At 37.7% G+C, this 17,786-nt stretch overlaps 1 protein-coding gene across 1 annotated transcript in view; it reads left to right on the top strand.

Moving 5' to 3' along the window:
* Positions 1 to 17,786, top strand: part of LOC114505158 (vacuolar ATPase assembly integral membrane protein VMA21) — a 226,465-nt gene that overhangs the window by 167,976 nt on the left and 40,703 nt on the right. The window contains exon 10 of the mRNA XM_036017005.1: positions 16,033 to 16,105. Coding sequence (XP_035872898.1) covers positions 16,033 to 16,105 — 73 coding nt within the window. The remainder of the gene's footprint in view (positions 1 to 16,032; positions 16,106 to 17,786) is intronic.

Raw genomic sequence — 17,786 nt, 5'->3', positions numbered from 1 at the left:
GGAATAGAAGGTCTTGATTGGAGCATTGAATATAAGTAAGGGACACTTGAGAGTTGGCATGGGGCAGGCAAAGCCCTTTTATATCTTACAACTGCTAGAGTCAGTTTAGTTTGGTCAGTTGTATGTACAGGTGAAGTCCACATTCCTGTCATAGCATCACTTACTACAGATCTACCTGTGTTTTATCTTTCATGGTGTGATTTCATGTTTATTAAGTTGGTTACTCTACACAGTTCATTAAGGTATATTTTAGACCCATTTACAGATGAGAAAGCGCAGTTGCAGATGATGTATGATTTTCCCAAACTCACACAGTGGTGAATCAGTAGGGCTAAAATTGGGAACTAGTTTCTCCTGGGCTTGTTACTGTCAGGACACCAGTTTCAAGAGCTGTGCCTGGCTTGGATTCCAAGGAGAAAACTCAAGAAGTTTTAGGAAGTACTTGCTGTGGGACATTACTGAAATTATTTTCTTTAATAGCACCTTCCATTTAGCAGCAGAGAAGAATAACAAGAGGAGACTATACCAATTTGCCCTAAACACTTTTTATGAAGACGTTATCTATACCCAAAAATAGAATACAGAACACTGGAAAATCAAATGACAAGTATTTCCAAATGTTCTAATAGCTCTTACCTTTGCTTGCAGTCTTCTAAAACTCTGCTACATTGCTGAAATTGGTCCTTAGGGAGCTTTTACCTGTCAGCAACTACACCAAAAACAATGAGTTTGCCTAATTTGCCTTTAAGTTTGTTTCAGTGAAGAGTTATCTTATACAAAGGTGTGAGAAGAATTTTGAAAAAGTATACAGTTGTCAGTATTACTGAAGTTTTATTGTATGGAGCATTTGTAGTACATTGTATTGACTTCATTCCTTGTGTCCATCACCTCTTAAGAGGGGTCTCTATACATTGTTGTATGACATCTGATTTGGTTTAGTGTCTCTACCACTAGGTATCTAACTTTCCAGTCTCATCAATCCAGTGTCAGTGAAACTTACTCATACAACAGATATTTAGCACCTACTATATGGGAGGATCTGTTCTAGACTCTGAGGATGCAGCAGTGAACAAAAACTGTTATCTTCCTGGAGCTTATAATCAGTGAGGATAAAGATAATAAATCAATAGACCAGAGTAGGCTATATAGTAAGGAGGACCAAGTGAAAACATTAAACAATGAGGGGGAAATGGAACATACAGTATTTTCAACACACTAGGAAGTATTTTGTGCCCCTCACCTAGAGGCAATGTCTGTTTTGATGTTTTTTTACAATAGATTAAATTTTCCTTTATTCAAATGTCATAAAAATGGAATCATGTAATATATGCTCTCTTGGGCCTGTGCTCTTAAACTCAGCATAATGTCTCTGTGATTCATCACATCATGTGTATTTGTTGTTGAGGAGCATTTCATTCTATAGATACACCACAGTATGTTAGGTATTTTCCTTTAATGAACATTTATTGCTGGTGTTTGGTGAGTACAAATAAAGCTGCAATGAACATTTTTTTAACAAGTCTATTTGTGGATATATGCTTTCATTTTTAATTATTAAACAATTTATTTATTTTTAAGTATTTTATTTGTTATGCTATTACAGTTTTTCCAATTTCCCCCATTTATTGCCCCTCCACCCTGCCCTCCCCAACCCTTCAGTACCTCCCCCCTTAGTTCATGTCCACGAGTTGTACATGTAAGTTCGTTGAGTCCTCTGTTTCCTATACCATTTTTATCTCTCCCCATCTATTTTATGACTACTAATTATGCTTCTTCTTCCCTATACCTTCCCCCTCATTCCTCCCTTCCCCCTCCCCACTGAAAACCCTCCATATTATGTCCAGTTTTCTGATTCTGTTCCTGTTCTAGTTTGCTTAGTTTTTGTTTTCATTGTTTTTCTTTTCTTTTAGGTTCATTTTGTTGATAGTTGTGAGTTTGTTGTCATTTTACTGTTCATGATTTTTATCTTTTTTCTTAGATAAGTTCCTTTAACATTTCATATAATAAAGGTTTGGTGATGGTGAACTCCTTTAACTTGATCTTATCTGGGAAGCACTTTATCTGACCTTCCATTCTAAGTGAAAGTTTTGCTGCATAGAGTAATCTTGGATGTAAGTCCTTACCTTTCATGACTTGGAATACTTCTTTCCAGCCCCTTCTTACCTGTAAGATGTTGTTTTTTTTTTTTTTTTTTTTTAAACAACATATGGGCACTCCTTTGTAGGTAACTCTCTCCTTTCTTTTTGCTTCTTTTAGGATTCTCTCTTTAACCTTGGGTAACTTAATGATGATGTGCCTTGGTGTGTTCCTCTTTGGGTCTAACTTCTTGGGGACTCTCTGGGCTTCCTGGACTTGCTGGCTTCCTTTGCCAGATTCGGGAAGTTTTCCTTCATTATTTGTTCAAATAAGTTTTCAGTTTCTTGCTGTTGTTCTTCTCCTTCTGGCACCCCTATAATTTGGATATTGGAATGTTTCAGGTTGTCCCAGAGGCTTGTAAGACTCTCTTCACTTTTTTGAATTCTTGTTTTTTCATTCTGTTCCAGTTGGATGTTTCTTTTTTCCTTTCATCCCAAATTGTTGGTTTGAGTCCTGGTTTCCTTCCTTCCTTCCTGTCACTGTTGGTTCTCTGAATATTTTGCTTTATTTCATTTTGGATATCTTTAATTTGTTTTTTTCATTTTTTGACCAAGCTCAGTCAGATCTGTGAGCATTTTGATTACCAGGGCTTTAAATTCTCCATCAGATAGATTGGCTATCTCTTCATCACTTAGTTCTTTTTCTGAGATTTTGCTGTGTTCTTTCATTTGGGACATATTTCTTTGTCTTGGCACACTTGATAAGTCGTAAGGGGGTGGGACCGTAGGTATTCACCTGGGCAGGTCAACCCCCTTTGCTGTGCTGTGGCACTGCCTGTGGTAGAGAGGCCAGAGAGGGAACAATGTGGCTTGCCTGCTCATCTCTAGCACACTTTCCAACAGACTCTCATGTGAGACTGGTAGTTTCTCCCACTGTGGCAACCGCCATAGTCTACAGTCAGCTCTGAGTCTCAGTTTCCCCTTAAGTCAGCCCCACTCATGTAGCCCGCAGCTTCACCATGGTCCACCCATGCAGCACACAGCCATGGTCCACTGCCTCGCCACGGTTTTATCAGCCAGCACGCCTTACCAGTCTGTTTTTTTCTGGTTCATCTTTTCTTTAATTCCTTGGTTGTCAGAGTTCCACGCAGTTTGATTTTCTGGTGCTTCTGGTTGTTTATTGAGTTTAGATTGGTTGTTATCCTCCTTTTGGTTGTGCAAGGAAGTGAAGGCTTTCTGCCTACACCTCTGTCTTGGCTGGAACCCTCATGGAGATGTGCCCCCTCTCTGCTCACTCTTGAGAAAAGAACTTCAGGCCAGTTTTTGGTTCAGGAGCTCACTTCACACCCCATAGGCATGAACTCAAGCTTCTTGACACCCTTGTTTGTTAAATTGTATATTAAAATTGATTTTTCCTGATGTACATTTCCATGGTTTTTAACACATGCTTAGATTTGTGTAATCATGATCATAGTCAAAATAAAGAACAGTTCCATCACCTGCCCCCAAAAGTTCCATGTGCTTTCCCTTTAGATGAGAGTCATCCCTATCACTCTCAACCACTGATTTATTATGCATCCCTATAGTTTGTCTTTTTGAGAATGTCATAAAACCAGGGTCATGCAGTATACAATCTTTAGAGATTGGCTTCTTGCCCTCAGCATTATTCTTTTGAGATTCATCTGGGTTGTTGTATGCATCAGTAATTTTTTATTGCTTAGTTGAGTTTCATTGTATGGATACCACAACTTATCTATTCACCTGTTGAGTAATATCAGGGTTGTTGCTGGGTTTTGGTAGTATTTAATAAAGCTGTTATGTAAACATCATGTGCAAGTTTTTGGTGAACATAAAGTTTTATTTTATTTCTTTAAGATATTGACCCTGGCTGGCGTAGCTCAGTGGATTGAGCGCGGGCTGGGAACCAGAATGTCCCAGGTTCGATTCCCAGCCAGGGTATATTCCTGGGTTGCAGGCCATGACCCCCAGCAACCGCACATTGATGTTTCTCTGTCTCCCTCCCTTCCCTCTCTAAAAATAAATAAGTAAAATCTTAAAAAAAAAAAAAAAAAAAAAAAAAAAAAAAAAAAAAAAGATATTGAATTACAGTTGCAATTTGCATTCCCCTAGTGACTAAAGATGTTCAGGATCTTTTCATCATTTTAATATACAAACATTTTGCCTACTTTAAAAATTATGTTGTTTTCTTACTGAGTGTTGAGGATTTGTATATTCTGGATACAAGTCCTTTGTCAGAGTGCTTTTTCTATTCTGTAGCTTCTTTTTTCATTCTCTTAGCAATATCTTTTGGTAGAACAAAAGTTTTTAATTTTGAAAAAGAATAATTTTACCATTTTTTCTTAGATGGATTGTGCTTTTGACAATGTCTAAGAATTCATTGCCAATCTGAGGATCACATAGATTTTCTCCTATTTTTCTAAAACTTTTATTGTTCTAGGTTTACATTTATATCTGTGACCCATTTTGAGCTCATATTTATATAAAATGAGAGGTTTAGGTTGAAGTTCCTATTTTTTTGACATATGTATTTCTGAAACCATTTCTTAAAATATACTCTTGCCCTTCTCCTACTCAAAAGCTTTCAGTGGTTTCCCCTTACTTTTAGAATAAAATCCAAATTCCTTTGGTATGATCTGTAAATCACACTTCTCTCATGCCTACCTCTCTCTCAATCCTTATTTTGTGCCATATTCTCTTTTATCTATTATTTTCCAGGTGCACTGGCATCCTCTCTTCTGTGAATTCTCAAAGCTCTTTTCCAACAAAGAACAGTAGTACGTGCTTATGTTCTGACCCTGAAATACTCTTCCACTGATGCCATGTGGTTGGCTTATAATGATCCCTAGGTCCACTCTTGGTTATCTTCCCTTGACACCCTGCCTTCATCTGCTTTTTGTAATTTGTAAATATATTTTACCTTTGGACTATTTGTTCATTGTCTGGATGTGCACAAAACTTCAAACTTCATGAGGCTGTGTTTTTAGTGTCCAGCACTGTGCTTGTCCTAATGAAACATACTTCCTAGTGCAGAGATGGACAAATGCACAAGAAACCATAATGAAGTCACCATTCTGTAAATGCCATCTATGCTGTTTCACTGCACCTTTGTTCCCATTTTCTGCCTAAAATGTCCTTCCCTCTATATTTTGTATGGTAACATCCTCCTCACCATTCAGAAACCAGTTCATTCCTACTCCTCTTCGAAGTTCTTCCTACCATGTGAGTTGGAAAAGCTCTCTCCTCACTTTCTCCTTTCCTGTTGACATTCTCCACTTTTCCCTGAGATCACAAGGACAGATTTATCACTTCTAGAAAATGTAAAGCTCCAAGAGGGAAGTATCCAAATTGCATTCAGCTCTTGTCTTCCCCAGTACAGAGAGTAGCTTATCTTAATCAATTAAGTAGCTTTAGCTATGTGTCCACCTTGCCACTAGAAACTAAAGGGCTTCATTTTCAGGAAAATACATCAAATTTAAAGTCATAACTTATATCTAAACAGCCAGCACTTAGTATATCAGTGCCTTTATGTGCATCAAAGAAACAAAAATTTATTTTTCTTTTAATATATGGTGGGACTTGACTAATTTATATTGCTGTATTTCCCCAGCTGGCTCAGAAATAATCCTATGAAAGTGATAGAAGAAACACATAGAATTTCACCTTCAGGAAATGATTGAGAGAGTGGATTACAAGTAGGAAGGTTGAGATGCCAAATAAAACATGGGCTGTTTGGAAAAACCTTACCATGAACATATGTACCCAGGCCAGGCCTTCTGTACACCCTGGCTGGTGTGGCTCAATGGATTGAGTGCCAACCTGCAAACTAAAAGGTTGCCTGTTCAATTCTGGCTGAGGGCACATGTCTGGGTTGCAGGTCAGGTCCCATTGAGTGTGTGAGAGAGACAACTGATCAATGTTTGTCTCCCTCCCTTTCTCCCTCCCTTCCCCTCCCTCCAAAAATAAATAATTTTTTTCTAAAAATATATTGGAAAAAAGAGAAATCTGTGTTGCTCTGTTTTGTGATGTGAAAATGTGTGCATTTCATTCTTTTGAAAAGCCATGTCAAGGGAATCAATTTGACTGAACAATGATGAACTTTAATTCATAAAAAAGTCTCCTGACCACTTCACACTGAAAGAAATATTTTATAATAGAGATAACTATGAAAATAATGAAGAGTGCAACTAAATATGATACCAGATGAATTATAAAAACACATCTGAGGTGGCACTTTTGTCCTTCAAAGGCTGTTCTCTTGGAGCAGGAGACATCCCCAGGAAACTCCCTGTCCTCTGCTGGAAGCTTTGGCTTAACAGGCTTTTTAGTTAGTGGGAACAGAGCACACTATATTTTACCACATGGTGATGGTCATAGTAGAGCTTCTTGTCTAATTTATGAATTTCTCCTGGAAAGAATTTTCCACAAATATATGATGGGGAACTGTATAGCACTGATGTTCATTCTGCTTATGAATGTCTAGTCTTAGCTGGCATCCTGGCTGGGATCCACACATGATCCAGTGACTCGCCAACCAACACTATATGTTGCTTTCTCTACTTTTGAAAAGTGGGCAGACAACAGAAAACTGATCAGATTCTACAGGTTATTTTTTAAAACTTGCTTAATATCTCTGCACTGTTCAGAAGATGCCAATGATAGCAATATCTTTTTGAGATAATAAAACCTTCAAACAAATTTTAGGGGTTTTGTTTACTTAGTGTTTAATTTGTTTTTATTCTTTGACATTGGGGCACTGCTTATCATGATTGCTTTCCCTTTGAGATACAAGGGATATCATATTAGGATTCCTCCATGTTCATGATTTGTATGTACTTTGTGTTATAAATATTAGGTATTTCTTGTTTTTCAATTCTAGTGAGGAAATACCACTGAATGCTGTTCAGTGTTTTTCTTCTTTTGATGTGTTTGTGGAAAATTGGTGTGACCCAAAAAGCACATTAGAGTAGTTCAAACTGGCCCTTTAGAGAAAAGGATATTTTCTATGAAATGGATGGAGTAAGCCTTTGGTGGAAATTTTCCCATATGGACTACATCCTTTGTAAAACATCAAAATATATGACAATTGGCACATTTGAGTTTTATTCCATTTTATTTGTGTACTAGTAATAATTGGATTCAAGTCTATAACATATAACTAAAACAGAGATAGAGTTTTCTTAGCTATGGGATAAAAATAATTACCTACCAGACAATTTTTAAAGGGACCCCTTATTTTATTTTATTTATCCATTCTCACCTGAGGACATGCTTATTGAGTTTAGAGAGAGGGGAAAGGAGGGAGAGATGAGGGGAGAGAAATATCCATGTGACAGAGAAACATTGATCCATTGTCTTGGGGACTGAACCCACAACCCAGGCATATGCCATAATTGGGAATTGAACCTGCAACCTTTCGCTTTACAGGACAACACTCCAACCAACTGAGTTACACTAACCAGAGAGGATTAGGGACCCCTTATTTTAAATAATGGAAGCTCAATGCTTTTAAAAAAATATTCTAGTTCTAAAATCATCTGAACTATTCTGTATGATATGTTTAGTTATATATCAGCTTAGATATATAAACTTCAGATATATCAGTTATAGATCAGCCCACACACAGAATATGATTTTAAAAACCACAAGAATCTATGTCCACTCACCTTTAAAAGTACCTATGAGGATGTGAAACACAGCATAGGGAATATATTAAAAATATTGTAATACTTATGTATGGTGCCAAGTTGGTACTGGACTTATGTCTAACTACTATGCTGTACACATGAAACTAACACAATCTTGAATGTCAACTGTAATTGAAAAAATAAAAATAATTATTTATATCCATGACTTGAACAGGAAGAAGGGAAGATGCTATTGGTATATTTGGCTTATAGACCTTAAGTCATCCTCTTATGGGCACCAATCCTCTTGGTCAAGGAGCAGTGAGTACTGCAATGATCTGAGTAGGGAATCTGTGGGGGAAGAGCCAAGTATCTCCCAAGTCATCTTATTTAACTTTCCGCTCACCTCTCAACCCCTGTGTTTACGTGTGTATGCACGTACATGCACACACGCCCCAAATTTCCCTGTATCCTTGTGGCCCGGGAGTAATGTGTCAGAAAATAAATACTCTTCCTGCTAGAATATGCACTTAAAAACTGACAGGGCCTTCACTATAGGATAGTTAGTGGTATACATTACTCTACTGGAGAAGGCTGGTAGATTCAAATAGCACACTGCTTCTATTCAGAATATCTGAATGAAATATCATACCATGCCCCCCATTAAAAAAAACTTTTTGACACTAAAAATGAATATTTCTGGAAGCACTCAGAAAATGTTTCCATGTTCATGTGCTAAAATGTTTTTTTAAGGTTGGGGGTTGTGGTCTCTTTGTTAATAGGAAACCATGATCTTAACAACTTCAGGCCCATCAAGATCTTTCCTGGGTGAAAATAGACTGGGCTTCTCTGGTGGGATTCTGAGTTTTCATTGACTTCCATAGTCACTTGGGGAAAGCAACTCTTCAACCTACTTGGGTTTTTCCACATCTTGATCTGTATCTTTATTTATACTCTTTCATTTGTGAGAAGTCATGATCAACTTCAAGTGAATTCACCAAAAACAAATTTTAGAAAGTTTTCTGCCAAATTATCAATTTGCCCAGTGGCTAAATTGCCAAAAATCAATTCATCCAAACCCAACTCATTGAAATGACCAATTAGAAAAATTTACCCACATTGCCCTGGCTGGTGTCTTTCAGTGGATTGAGTGCCCACCTGTGAACCAAAGGGTTGCAGTCTGGAGCACATGCCTGGGTTGCGAGCCAGGTCCCCTATCCCCAGTAAGGGGGTGTGAGAGGCAACCACACATTGATGTTTCTCTCCCTCTTTTTCTCCCTCCCTTCCCCTCTCTAAAAATAAATTAATTAAAATTAAAAAATTACCCAAATTTATTAATTCATCAAAACACATGTCTTAAGAAATACTTTTCTTGAGTATAGTAGATGTTTTAGGCATTATAAGCTACATAAGGTCTCTATAACATATTCTTTGTTTGACAACCTTTTATAAAACAAAATCATTCTTCATACAAAAACAGCCTGCTGCCAATTTTAGCTCAGAAGGTATAGGTTGGATCTTTTATATATTCAAATATAGATTTGAATATATCTCTTATATATTCAAATCCCTTATATATTCAAATAATCCCTCTTCTATAATTTTCCTTTTAATATGAATAATATCATTCTTAACTATATACAAGTACTGATTCTTGAATATAGTCAATGGATATATTTTTCTGTCGAGCATTTTAAGGCATGTCAATTTGCTAAAAGTAAAAAGTCACAGAATATTTTTTAGAAGATTTTGTTTATTTATTTTTTGAGAAAGGGGAAGGGAAGGAGAAAGAGAAGGAGAGAAACATCAATATGTGGTTGCCTCTTGCACAGCCCCCACTGGGGACCTGGCCTACAACCCAGGCATGTGCCCTGATTGGGAATCAAATGGGTGACCCTTTGGTTCGCAGGCTGGTACTCAATCCACTGAGCCACACCAGCCAGGGTAAAGTCACAGAATGTTTTACCATTCTTATTAATAGCAACAGTATTCTAGGATTCCACACAGATTTTTTTATGTTACGATAATGTAGTTAATATTAATTCTTAAGAATTCATTTCTTTCAATTTGGTGCACTATAGCTTTTCATAGTATTCTTTTGTAGTCCTTTGTATTTCTTTGATGTCCACTGTAACTTTCCTCCTTCATTTCTGATTTTATTTGGGTCTTTTCTATTTTTTCCTTAGTGAGGTTAGCCAGAGGTTTGTCAATTTTATCAATCTTTTCAGAGAATCAGCTCTTTCTGGCATTATTTTTCCCTACTGTCTTTTTGTCCTCTATTTTGCTTACTTCTCCTCTAATTTTTATTATGTCCTTCCTTCTACTAACTTTGGTCTTCCTTTGTTCTTTTTCTAGTTCTTTAAAGTGAAATGTTGTTTATTTGAAGTTTTTTTTGGTTTGTTTCTTGAGGTTTTCCTGTAATGCTATAAACTTCCCTCTTATTAGTGCTTTTGCTACATCCCCCAAATTTTGGTTATGTCATCATGTTGTCATTCTCATTTGTCTCTATGTATCTTTTTATTTCTTTTTAAAAATATTTTACTTATTTATTTTTAGAGAAAGAAAGGGAGGGAGAAAAGGAGGGAGGGGCACATCAATGTGTGGTTGCCTTTCGAGTTCCCCCTACTGGGGACCTAGCGCACAACCCAGACATGTGCCCTGACTGGGAATCGAACTGGAGACCTTTTGGTTTGCAGTCCGGTGTTCAATCCACTGAGCCACACAAGCCAGGCCTATGTTTCTTTTGATTTCTTATTTCTTCTTTGACACAGACATTGTTTAATAGCATGTTTTTTGTTCTCTACATATTTGTGTATTTTCCCACTTTTTGCAGTTAACTTCCAATTTCAAAGTATTGTGGTCAAAGAATATGTTTGTTATGATTTGAGTCTTCTTAAATTTTTGAGGCAGTTTTGTGCCCTAATATATGGTTTATCCTTGAGAATGTTTCTTGTGCACTAGAGAAGAATGCATAGTCTACTGTTCCGGAATAAAAAGCACTGTAAAAATCAGTTATTCCCATTTGGTCTAATGTGTCATTTAAGGCTGGTATTTCCTTATTGATTTCCTGTTTGGATGATCTATCCATCACTGTCAATGGGGTTTTTAGGTTCAATACTATAATTACATTTTTGTCAGTTTGTCCCTTTGTTTCTTTTAGTGGCTACTTTACATATTTCGGTGCTCTCAGGTTGGGCAAATATATATTAATGTGTTACATCTTCTTGATGCATTGTACCCTTTATCATTATAAAATGTCCATCTTTGTCTCTTATTACATTTTTATCTTGAAATCTATTTTGTTATATATAAGTATGACTATACCTGCTTTTCTCAGGATACTGTTTACTTGGAGTATCATTTTCCACCCCTTTGCTTTAAGTTTATGTTTGTCCTTACAGGTGAGATGTGTCTCCTAACGGTAGCATATATTTGAATATTTTTTTAATCCACCCTGCTACTCTGCCTTTTAATTGGTGAGTTTAGTCCATTTACATTTAGGATAAGTATTGATACATGAGGATTTCCTATAGCCATTTTATCATTTGTTTTCTGGTAGTTTTGTGTCTCCATTGTTTCTTTTTACTTGTGTTTCTGTTTGTTATTTGGGTTTGGTGGTATTTTATTTTTTTCTCCTTTTTATGTTGTGTCTCAGTTTTAGTTTTGTTTGTGATTACCATTAGGTATGTAAAATAAAGCTTCATATATACAGTTGTCCTTCTTCCAATTGCATCTTATCTGCATTCACCCGTGCAAGTTCAGTTCTTCTTTTGTTTTTGTTGTCACAAATGATCCTTTTTTATGCTCTATGTTCATTTCCAAATTGCAGTAGCTATGATACGATTTTTGAAAAATATTTTTACTTAAACTTTTCTGGTATGTTTAATAGTGTTCAATGCCTTATTATTAACAAGGATTATAATTTCCTGCTTCTGTTTATCTGTCAGTAATCTTACTCATAGTTTTGTATCCAAATGTCTGTGTTTCAGGTAGAAGAGCACCTTTCATCATTTTTTTGTAATGCAGGTCTTGTGTGGTAAATTCCCTCAGATTCTGTATGTCTTGGAAAGCCTTTATTTCTTCTTCATAGCTAAAGGATAACTTCTCTGGATACATTATACTTGGTTGGTGATTTCTCTTTTTCAATAATTTGAATATTTGATTCTACTTTTTTCCTAGCTTGTACAATTTCTGCTGAAAAATCTGATGATAATCTAATAAGGTTTCTTTTACAAATTATTGTCTTCTCTGGCTGCCTTGAGAGTTCTCTCTTTGTCATTAATTGCTGAAAATTTTAATATAATGTGCCTTGGGGAAGGCCTTTTTTTGGATTGAGATCATTAGGTGTTCTGTCAGCTTCTTGGATTGAGGATCCAGTTTTTTCCATAGGTTTGGGAAGTTCTCATCAGTTATTTGAATAGGCTCTCTGTTCCCTTCTGCTCTTCTCCTTCTAGTACACCCATTGTTCTTATTTTGCTCTTTTTAGTGGAATCAGTAGTTCTCATAGAGTTTTTTTTTTAACTCTCAGTTCTCCTTATCTTCCACCTTAGTTATTTCTAGATTTCTATCTTCTGTATCACTAATTCTTTCCTCTATCTGGTCTTCTGTATTTCTTAAGCGCACTAGTTCATTCTGTATTTCATGTACTTAGTTCTTCAGCTTCAGAATTTGTTTGGTTCTTTCTTTATAGTTTTGATCTCTTTGGTGAATTACTCCTTTTGTTCATTGATTTTATTTCTGAGTTTGCTGAACCACTTTTCTGAGTTTTCTTGTATCTTGTTAAGTTTTTTAAAACTACAGTCTTGAATTCTGTCATTTAAATCAGTTTTCCATGTCTTTAACTTTTTTCTCAGGTGATTTTTCATTTTCATTCTGAATTCTCTTGTTACTTTGGTTATGCATTGTACTTGATGGATTATTTCTTTGCCCAGGCATTTGTGGGAATAAAATCTTTTTAAAAGTATTTTACACTTCGCCTTTGGGAACACTGACATGTAGAATCTTTCTTTTGTTTTCCAGCAGATGGTGTTGAAGCACAAATTTTTATTTTCTCTTCCTTTTACTACTGGGGTTTCCAGTATCTCTGTGGGACAATGTCACATCAACTGTGGAAAGTGTGCCATGTTACCCAGTATCCTCGGACTCAGGGCACCATGCCTGTAGATTGGAAATGTGGGCTATGGACCTCATGGCCTGTGTGCTCCTGGCACTGTATTCCTATAACCAGAAGCTGGCAGAGGCACTTTGTCTGAGTTGACCCAGCTGCCCCCAACAGGCTGTAAAGTGATAAGTGGGTGAGGAATAGGCAGGGAGGAAGTGGCTTCACACATCTGTGGGATATTTTTAGTGGATTTAGTGACAATGAGTACATACCCTTACACTGGAAATTTTTTTTCAGTCTTTTGTGCTCTGCTGAGTGATGATTTTACTGCTGGGAAATAAACACATATTTCTCATGTATACAGAATCCGTTGTCTGGTGTTGGTAGGCTAAGGATTGCTGCAACCCTTTGCACCACTTCTCTGCCCTTGACCCTGGGGTCAGTCTCAATGTGGGCAGGCCACAGAGGCCTGATTGCTCTTTCTGCCCCTCTAATTTGCCCAGTGGGGGATGCATACCAACCTTCATTGCTATCATGTTTGCTGGGCCCATGGTGAGTGCTTGCCTGCCTGTAACTTTTATCTTTGTCCTTCCTTCCATCCCATCTCCCATATTCACTCTAATATGGCCACCTTCAGATGTCTCAATGTGTGTATCTCTCAGACATGTTTGTATGTTGAGCAGCTCTTTGTTAAATTGTAGCTTTCCAACTTGTAACTTCAAGGGAAGAGACCTGGACATCCTCTCTTACCACCATGCCGCTGACATTACTATCAGAAACAGGGTTTTAGTAAATAATTATATTTGACCACTTTTTTATAGCAGAAAGGAGAGAGAGAAGATTTATTAAGTGATAGTACACTCCACAGAACATGGGAGCAGGCCAATTCCAAGGAGAGACTGACGTCAGGGGCTGGAGGGATTATATTCTTATAGGGCAGATCCTTCCTGGCTAGTTTTGGCGGGCTTTTATTGCACATGTGCAAGTACATAGTTGTATTATATTTGACCACTTTTTATAAATGGACCCTATAGATATAAGAACATCCAAACTTATAGAAAAGTTTTATAAAAATTTCTTTGAACATATGCCTGGAAGGAATAGCTCAACCAACTGAGGAAATGCCTCTCTGAATGGCAGTTTACAGCTTTTATTTGTGTGTTTGGAATTAAGTAAAGGGTAAGGAAGTTTATTTTTAAATATATTTCATTGATTATGTTATTATAGTTGTGCCAATTTTATACCCTTTTGCTCCCCTCTGCCCAGGACCTCTCATTCCCTCTGGCACTCCCCACCCCTTAGATCATTGGATCATGCATATAAATTCTTTGGCTACTCCATTTTCTTCATGGTTGTTAACATCCCTCTGTCTATTCTGTACGTACCAATTTCTATTTCTTAATCCCTGCACCTTTTCCCCATTCTCCTCCTTCCCCTCACAACTGATAACCCTCCAAATGATCGCCATATCTATGATTCTGTTTCTGTTCTGCTTGTTTGCTTAGTTTGTTTTTTGGATTAAATTGTTGATCATTGCAAATTTGTTGCCATTTTACTGTTCATCATTTTGATTTTCTTTTTCTTAAATAAGTCCTTTTAACATTCCGTATAATAATGGCTTGGTGATGATGAACTCCTTTAGCTTTACCTTGTCTGGAGCACTTTGTGTCCATCTTGTTTGGGACTCTCTGTGCTTCTTAGACTTATATCTATATCCTTCATCAAATTAGAGAAGTTTTCTTTAATTATTTTTTCAAATAAGTTTTCAATTTCTTGCTCTTCCTCTTCTCCTTCTAGCATCTCGATGATTTAAATGTTGGTACATTTGAAGTTGTCCCAGAGGCTCCTTAACTTATCCTCATTTCATTAAATTCTTTTTTCTTCTTGCTGATTGAATACCTTTTCCTTCCTTGTGTTCCAAGTCATTGATTTGATTCATGGGTTCATCTCCTCCACTGCTAGTTCCCTGTAGATTTTTCTTTATTTCACTAAATGCAACCTTCATTTCTGCCTGTGTCTTCTTTATGCTGCTGAAGTACCCAGTGAGTTTCTGGAGCATCTTGATGACCAGTGTTTTGAACTGTACATGTGATAGATTGCTTATCTCCATGTCATTGAGTTATTTTTTTGGAGTTTTGTTCTGTTTTATCATTGGGGCCATATTTCTTCATCATCTTATTTTGGGACCCTTCCTATGTTTGTTTCTGTGTATTAGGTAGTGCTACTTTGACTCCCTGTCTTAGTGCATCTGTTAAGTTTTATGAGGCAAAGCCTTAGGTAATCCCCAAGGCAGAGAAACTTATGTCACTATTCTGTCACTCTGTGTGGTAGAGGGCTCACAGATGGGACAGTGCTGCTGCCTGGCCTCTGGAGTTTTGCCTGGGAGGAAGCTCTCTCCACACTCGCACTTACTGTCTCCCCATATCCCACTGGTGCCCTTCCAGCTATTGCCCTGGTGTTGAATCCGAGAGAGAGTGGGTCTTTGTGAGTCTTTAGTCCATCATAAGCTCTTTGAGAGGACACAGTTTCTCCCACTGCCTCAACCCCCACTGATTTTTACAGCCAGAAGTTATGGAGACTTATCTGGTTGGCACTGAGAATCAGACTAGGTGGTCAGGACTGGGGCTGGAATCCCTTGCTCGGATCCTTCCCATTTTTTATCCACCACACGTGGATTTGGGACCTCCTGATCCTAACTCCATGCCTCTCTGCACCACTCTGAGTCTTCATTGCCTCTTCACATCTCTGCCCCTCCTACCAGTCTGGATGAATGAGGCTTCTTTAAATCCTTTGTTGTCAGACTTGCATACAGCTCTATTTTCTGAACAATTCTGGGTGAAATATGTTTCATAGTCTAGTTGTATTTTTTGCTATATTTGTTCATGGAGGCAAGGTATGTTTACCTATGCCTCCATCTTGACCAGAAGTCTTATGTTTTAAAAGCTCGCTTTGCTCCCTAATGTCAAAAAGAGGCATTGAGACCTTCAGAAAACTTCAGTCTAATGAAGGTTCAGATGGTTTATTTTATAGAGATGTTAAAGAACAACTTTCACTGTGGGTAATCAGCACTTCAAAAATTAATGATGTTATATGTTAAGAAAAATAGATATATATTTTAAAATATGAACCTTACTTTATTGTAGCTGTAGAAAGTTTTGATTCAAATGGCAAGTGAACTATCTCTCTCTCTCTTTTTTTTACCCATTTATAGGAGTGATCTAGGCCAAAGAATAAATTCTGAAATGGAATCCTTGCCTGGTGGATCTACTGCTTCTGCCTCATATGTACGTACATTGACAGCCAAAGACTAAAAGCTGAGACCCTTATTCCCATAATGTTGATTCTTTTAAAAATATTTTATTTATTTACTTTTAGAGAAGGGAAGGGAGGGAGGAGAGAAACATCAGTGTGTGGTTGCCTCTCCCATGCCCCCTACTGGGGACCTGGCTCACAACCCAGGCATGTGCCCATCAAACTGGCAACCCTTTGGTTCACAGGCTGGCAATCAATCCACTGAGCCACACCAGCCAGGGCCATAATGTTGATTATTTACTTAATGTGTGTTGCCAAGGTGGAGAAGAAAAGTAATTTCTCCTCTACCCTTCTAGGTTCTTGGCTAAGATTCCTCTCTAATAAAAAAGTATATTAACTGAAGAAAAATGATCAAAAGTTTAATAACTGGATGCCTCATGTATACATGGGAGATACCCACAAAAAATAAAACTAAGTAACTCCTTGAAATAGCCCAAGCCATCACCTTAAATATCATCTTCAGCTAAGACAAAAGGTGTTGGGAGGGGTGGTTGGGAAGAGGCCAATTATGGGAGGTTACCAGAGAAAGCACAGTGAACAAAGGTAAGGTCGTTATGCATATTTAACTCCTTGCCTTCTGCATTAATGAATTTTTTTAGAGATTTTCTCATCCTTCTCTTTCTGGTACAGAGCAGGTGACACCCTTACAAATGGATATTTTCCTTATAAATGTAAGTGTTTCTTATAAGTGGTTAACTTTTACTTAGTTTTCAGAGCTTCACTTGTGCCTGCAGTTTCTTATAAATAATCAGCTTAAAATAATATGCCAAAGTGGCATATTTTGGGCTGACAAAATTCTGCTTCCCTTAACCAACATATAAAAGTTGTACTTTCAAGAAATATCCAAGCCTTGGCTGGTATACCTCAGTTGTTGGAGTGTCATTCAGTAGCTGAATAGTTTTGGGTTCCATTCCTGGTCAGGGCACATACCTAGGTTGCAAGTTCATTCTAGTCTGGGCACAGGCACATGCCTCCCCTGGTCTGGATATGGGCACATGCAACCCCCAGTCTGCATGCCTCTGATCCCCGGTCACTGCACAGATCCCCAGTCTGGGTGCATATGAAGGGAACCAGTCCATGCTTCTCTTGCATCAATGTTTCCCTCTCCCTTCCTCCCTCTTTTTCTAAAAAGTTAAATGAAAAATGTCCTTGAGTGAGCATTAAAAAAATATATGGGTATGAGGCAGTCACTGGCCGGCAGTAACTGCAAGCACTGCAGATGCTCGAGATAACGAGAAAAATACACATGGACTACTGAGTCCTGTGGAGAAATAGGAATGGAACAGCCACTCTTTCATGGGGGGCAGGCACCACACCTTCCCACCTGAGCAGGAATTTATTAAGAATACAGATACAGTTTATTGATTACGGTCTGGCAGGGAAGATCAAACAAGTAGGTAACTTTCAAAGAGCTGAAAGGGCTCACGCTGAGTTTGGGGTTTTATCACCTAAAAACTACAGGACTTAAAAGGCTAGTTTCATTTCCTGCCCATGCCTTCATATTCTAATTCAAGAGCATCCTCAGCAAGCAGGTTTCACAGGATTTTGCATATTCCCTGCCTCAGGTCTAATTACCCCGGGGGGGTCTACTGACTCTGGTCTGGACTGCACCGCTTCTTGTTATTTCCACAGGTCTGGGTTGGGCAGAGGAGA

Source organism: Phyllostomus discolor, chromosome X (assembly GCF_004126475.2).
Source record: "Phyllostomus discolor isolate MPI-MPIP mPhyDis1 chromosome X, mPhyDis1.pri.v3, whole genome shotgun sequence".
In the NCBI taxonomy this organism is placed as follows: Eukaryota; Metazoa; Chordata; class Mammalia; order Chiroptera; family Phyllostomidae; genus Phyllostomus; species Phyllostomus discolor.
The sequence above is the reverse complement of the archived record's forward strand: the minus strand, read 5'-3'. Positions and strand labels throughout refer to the sequence as shown.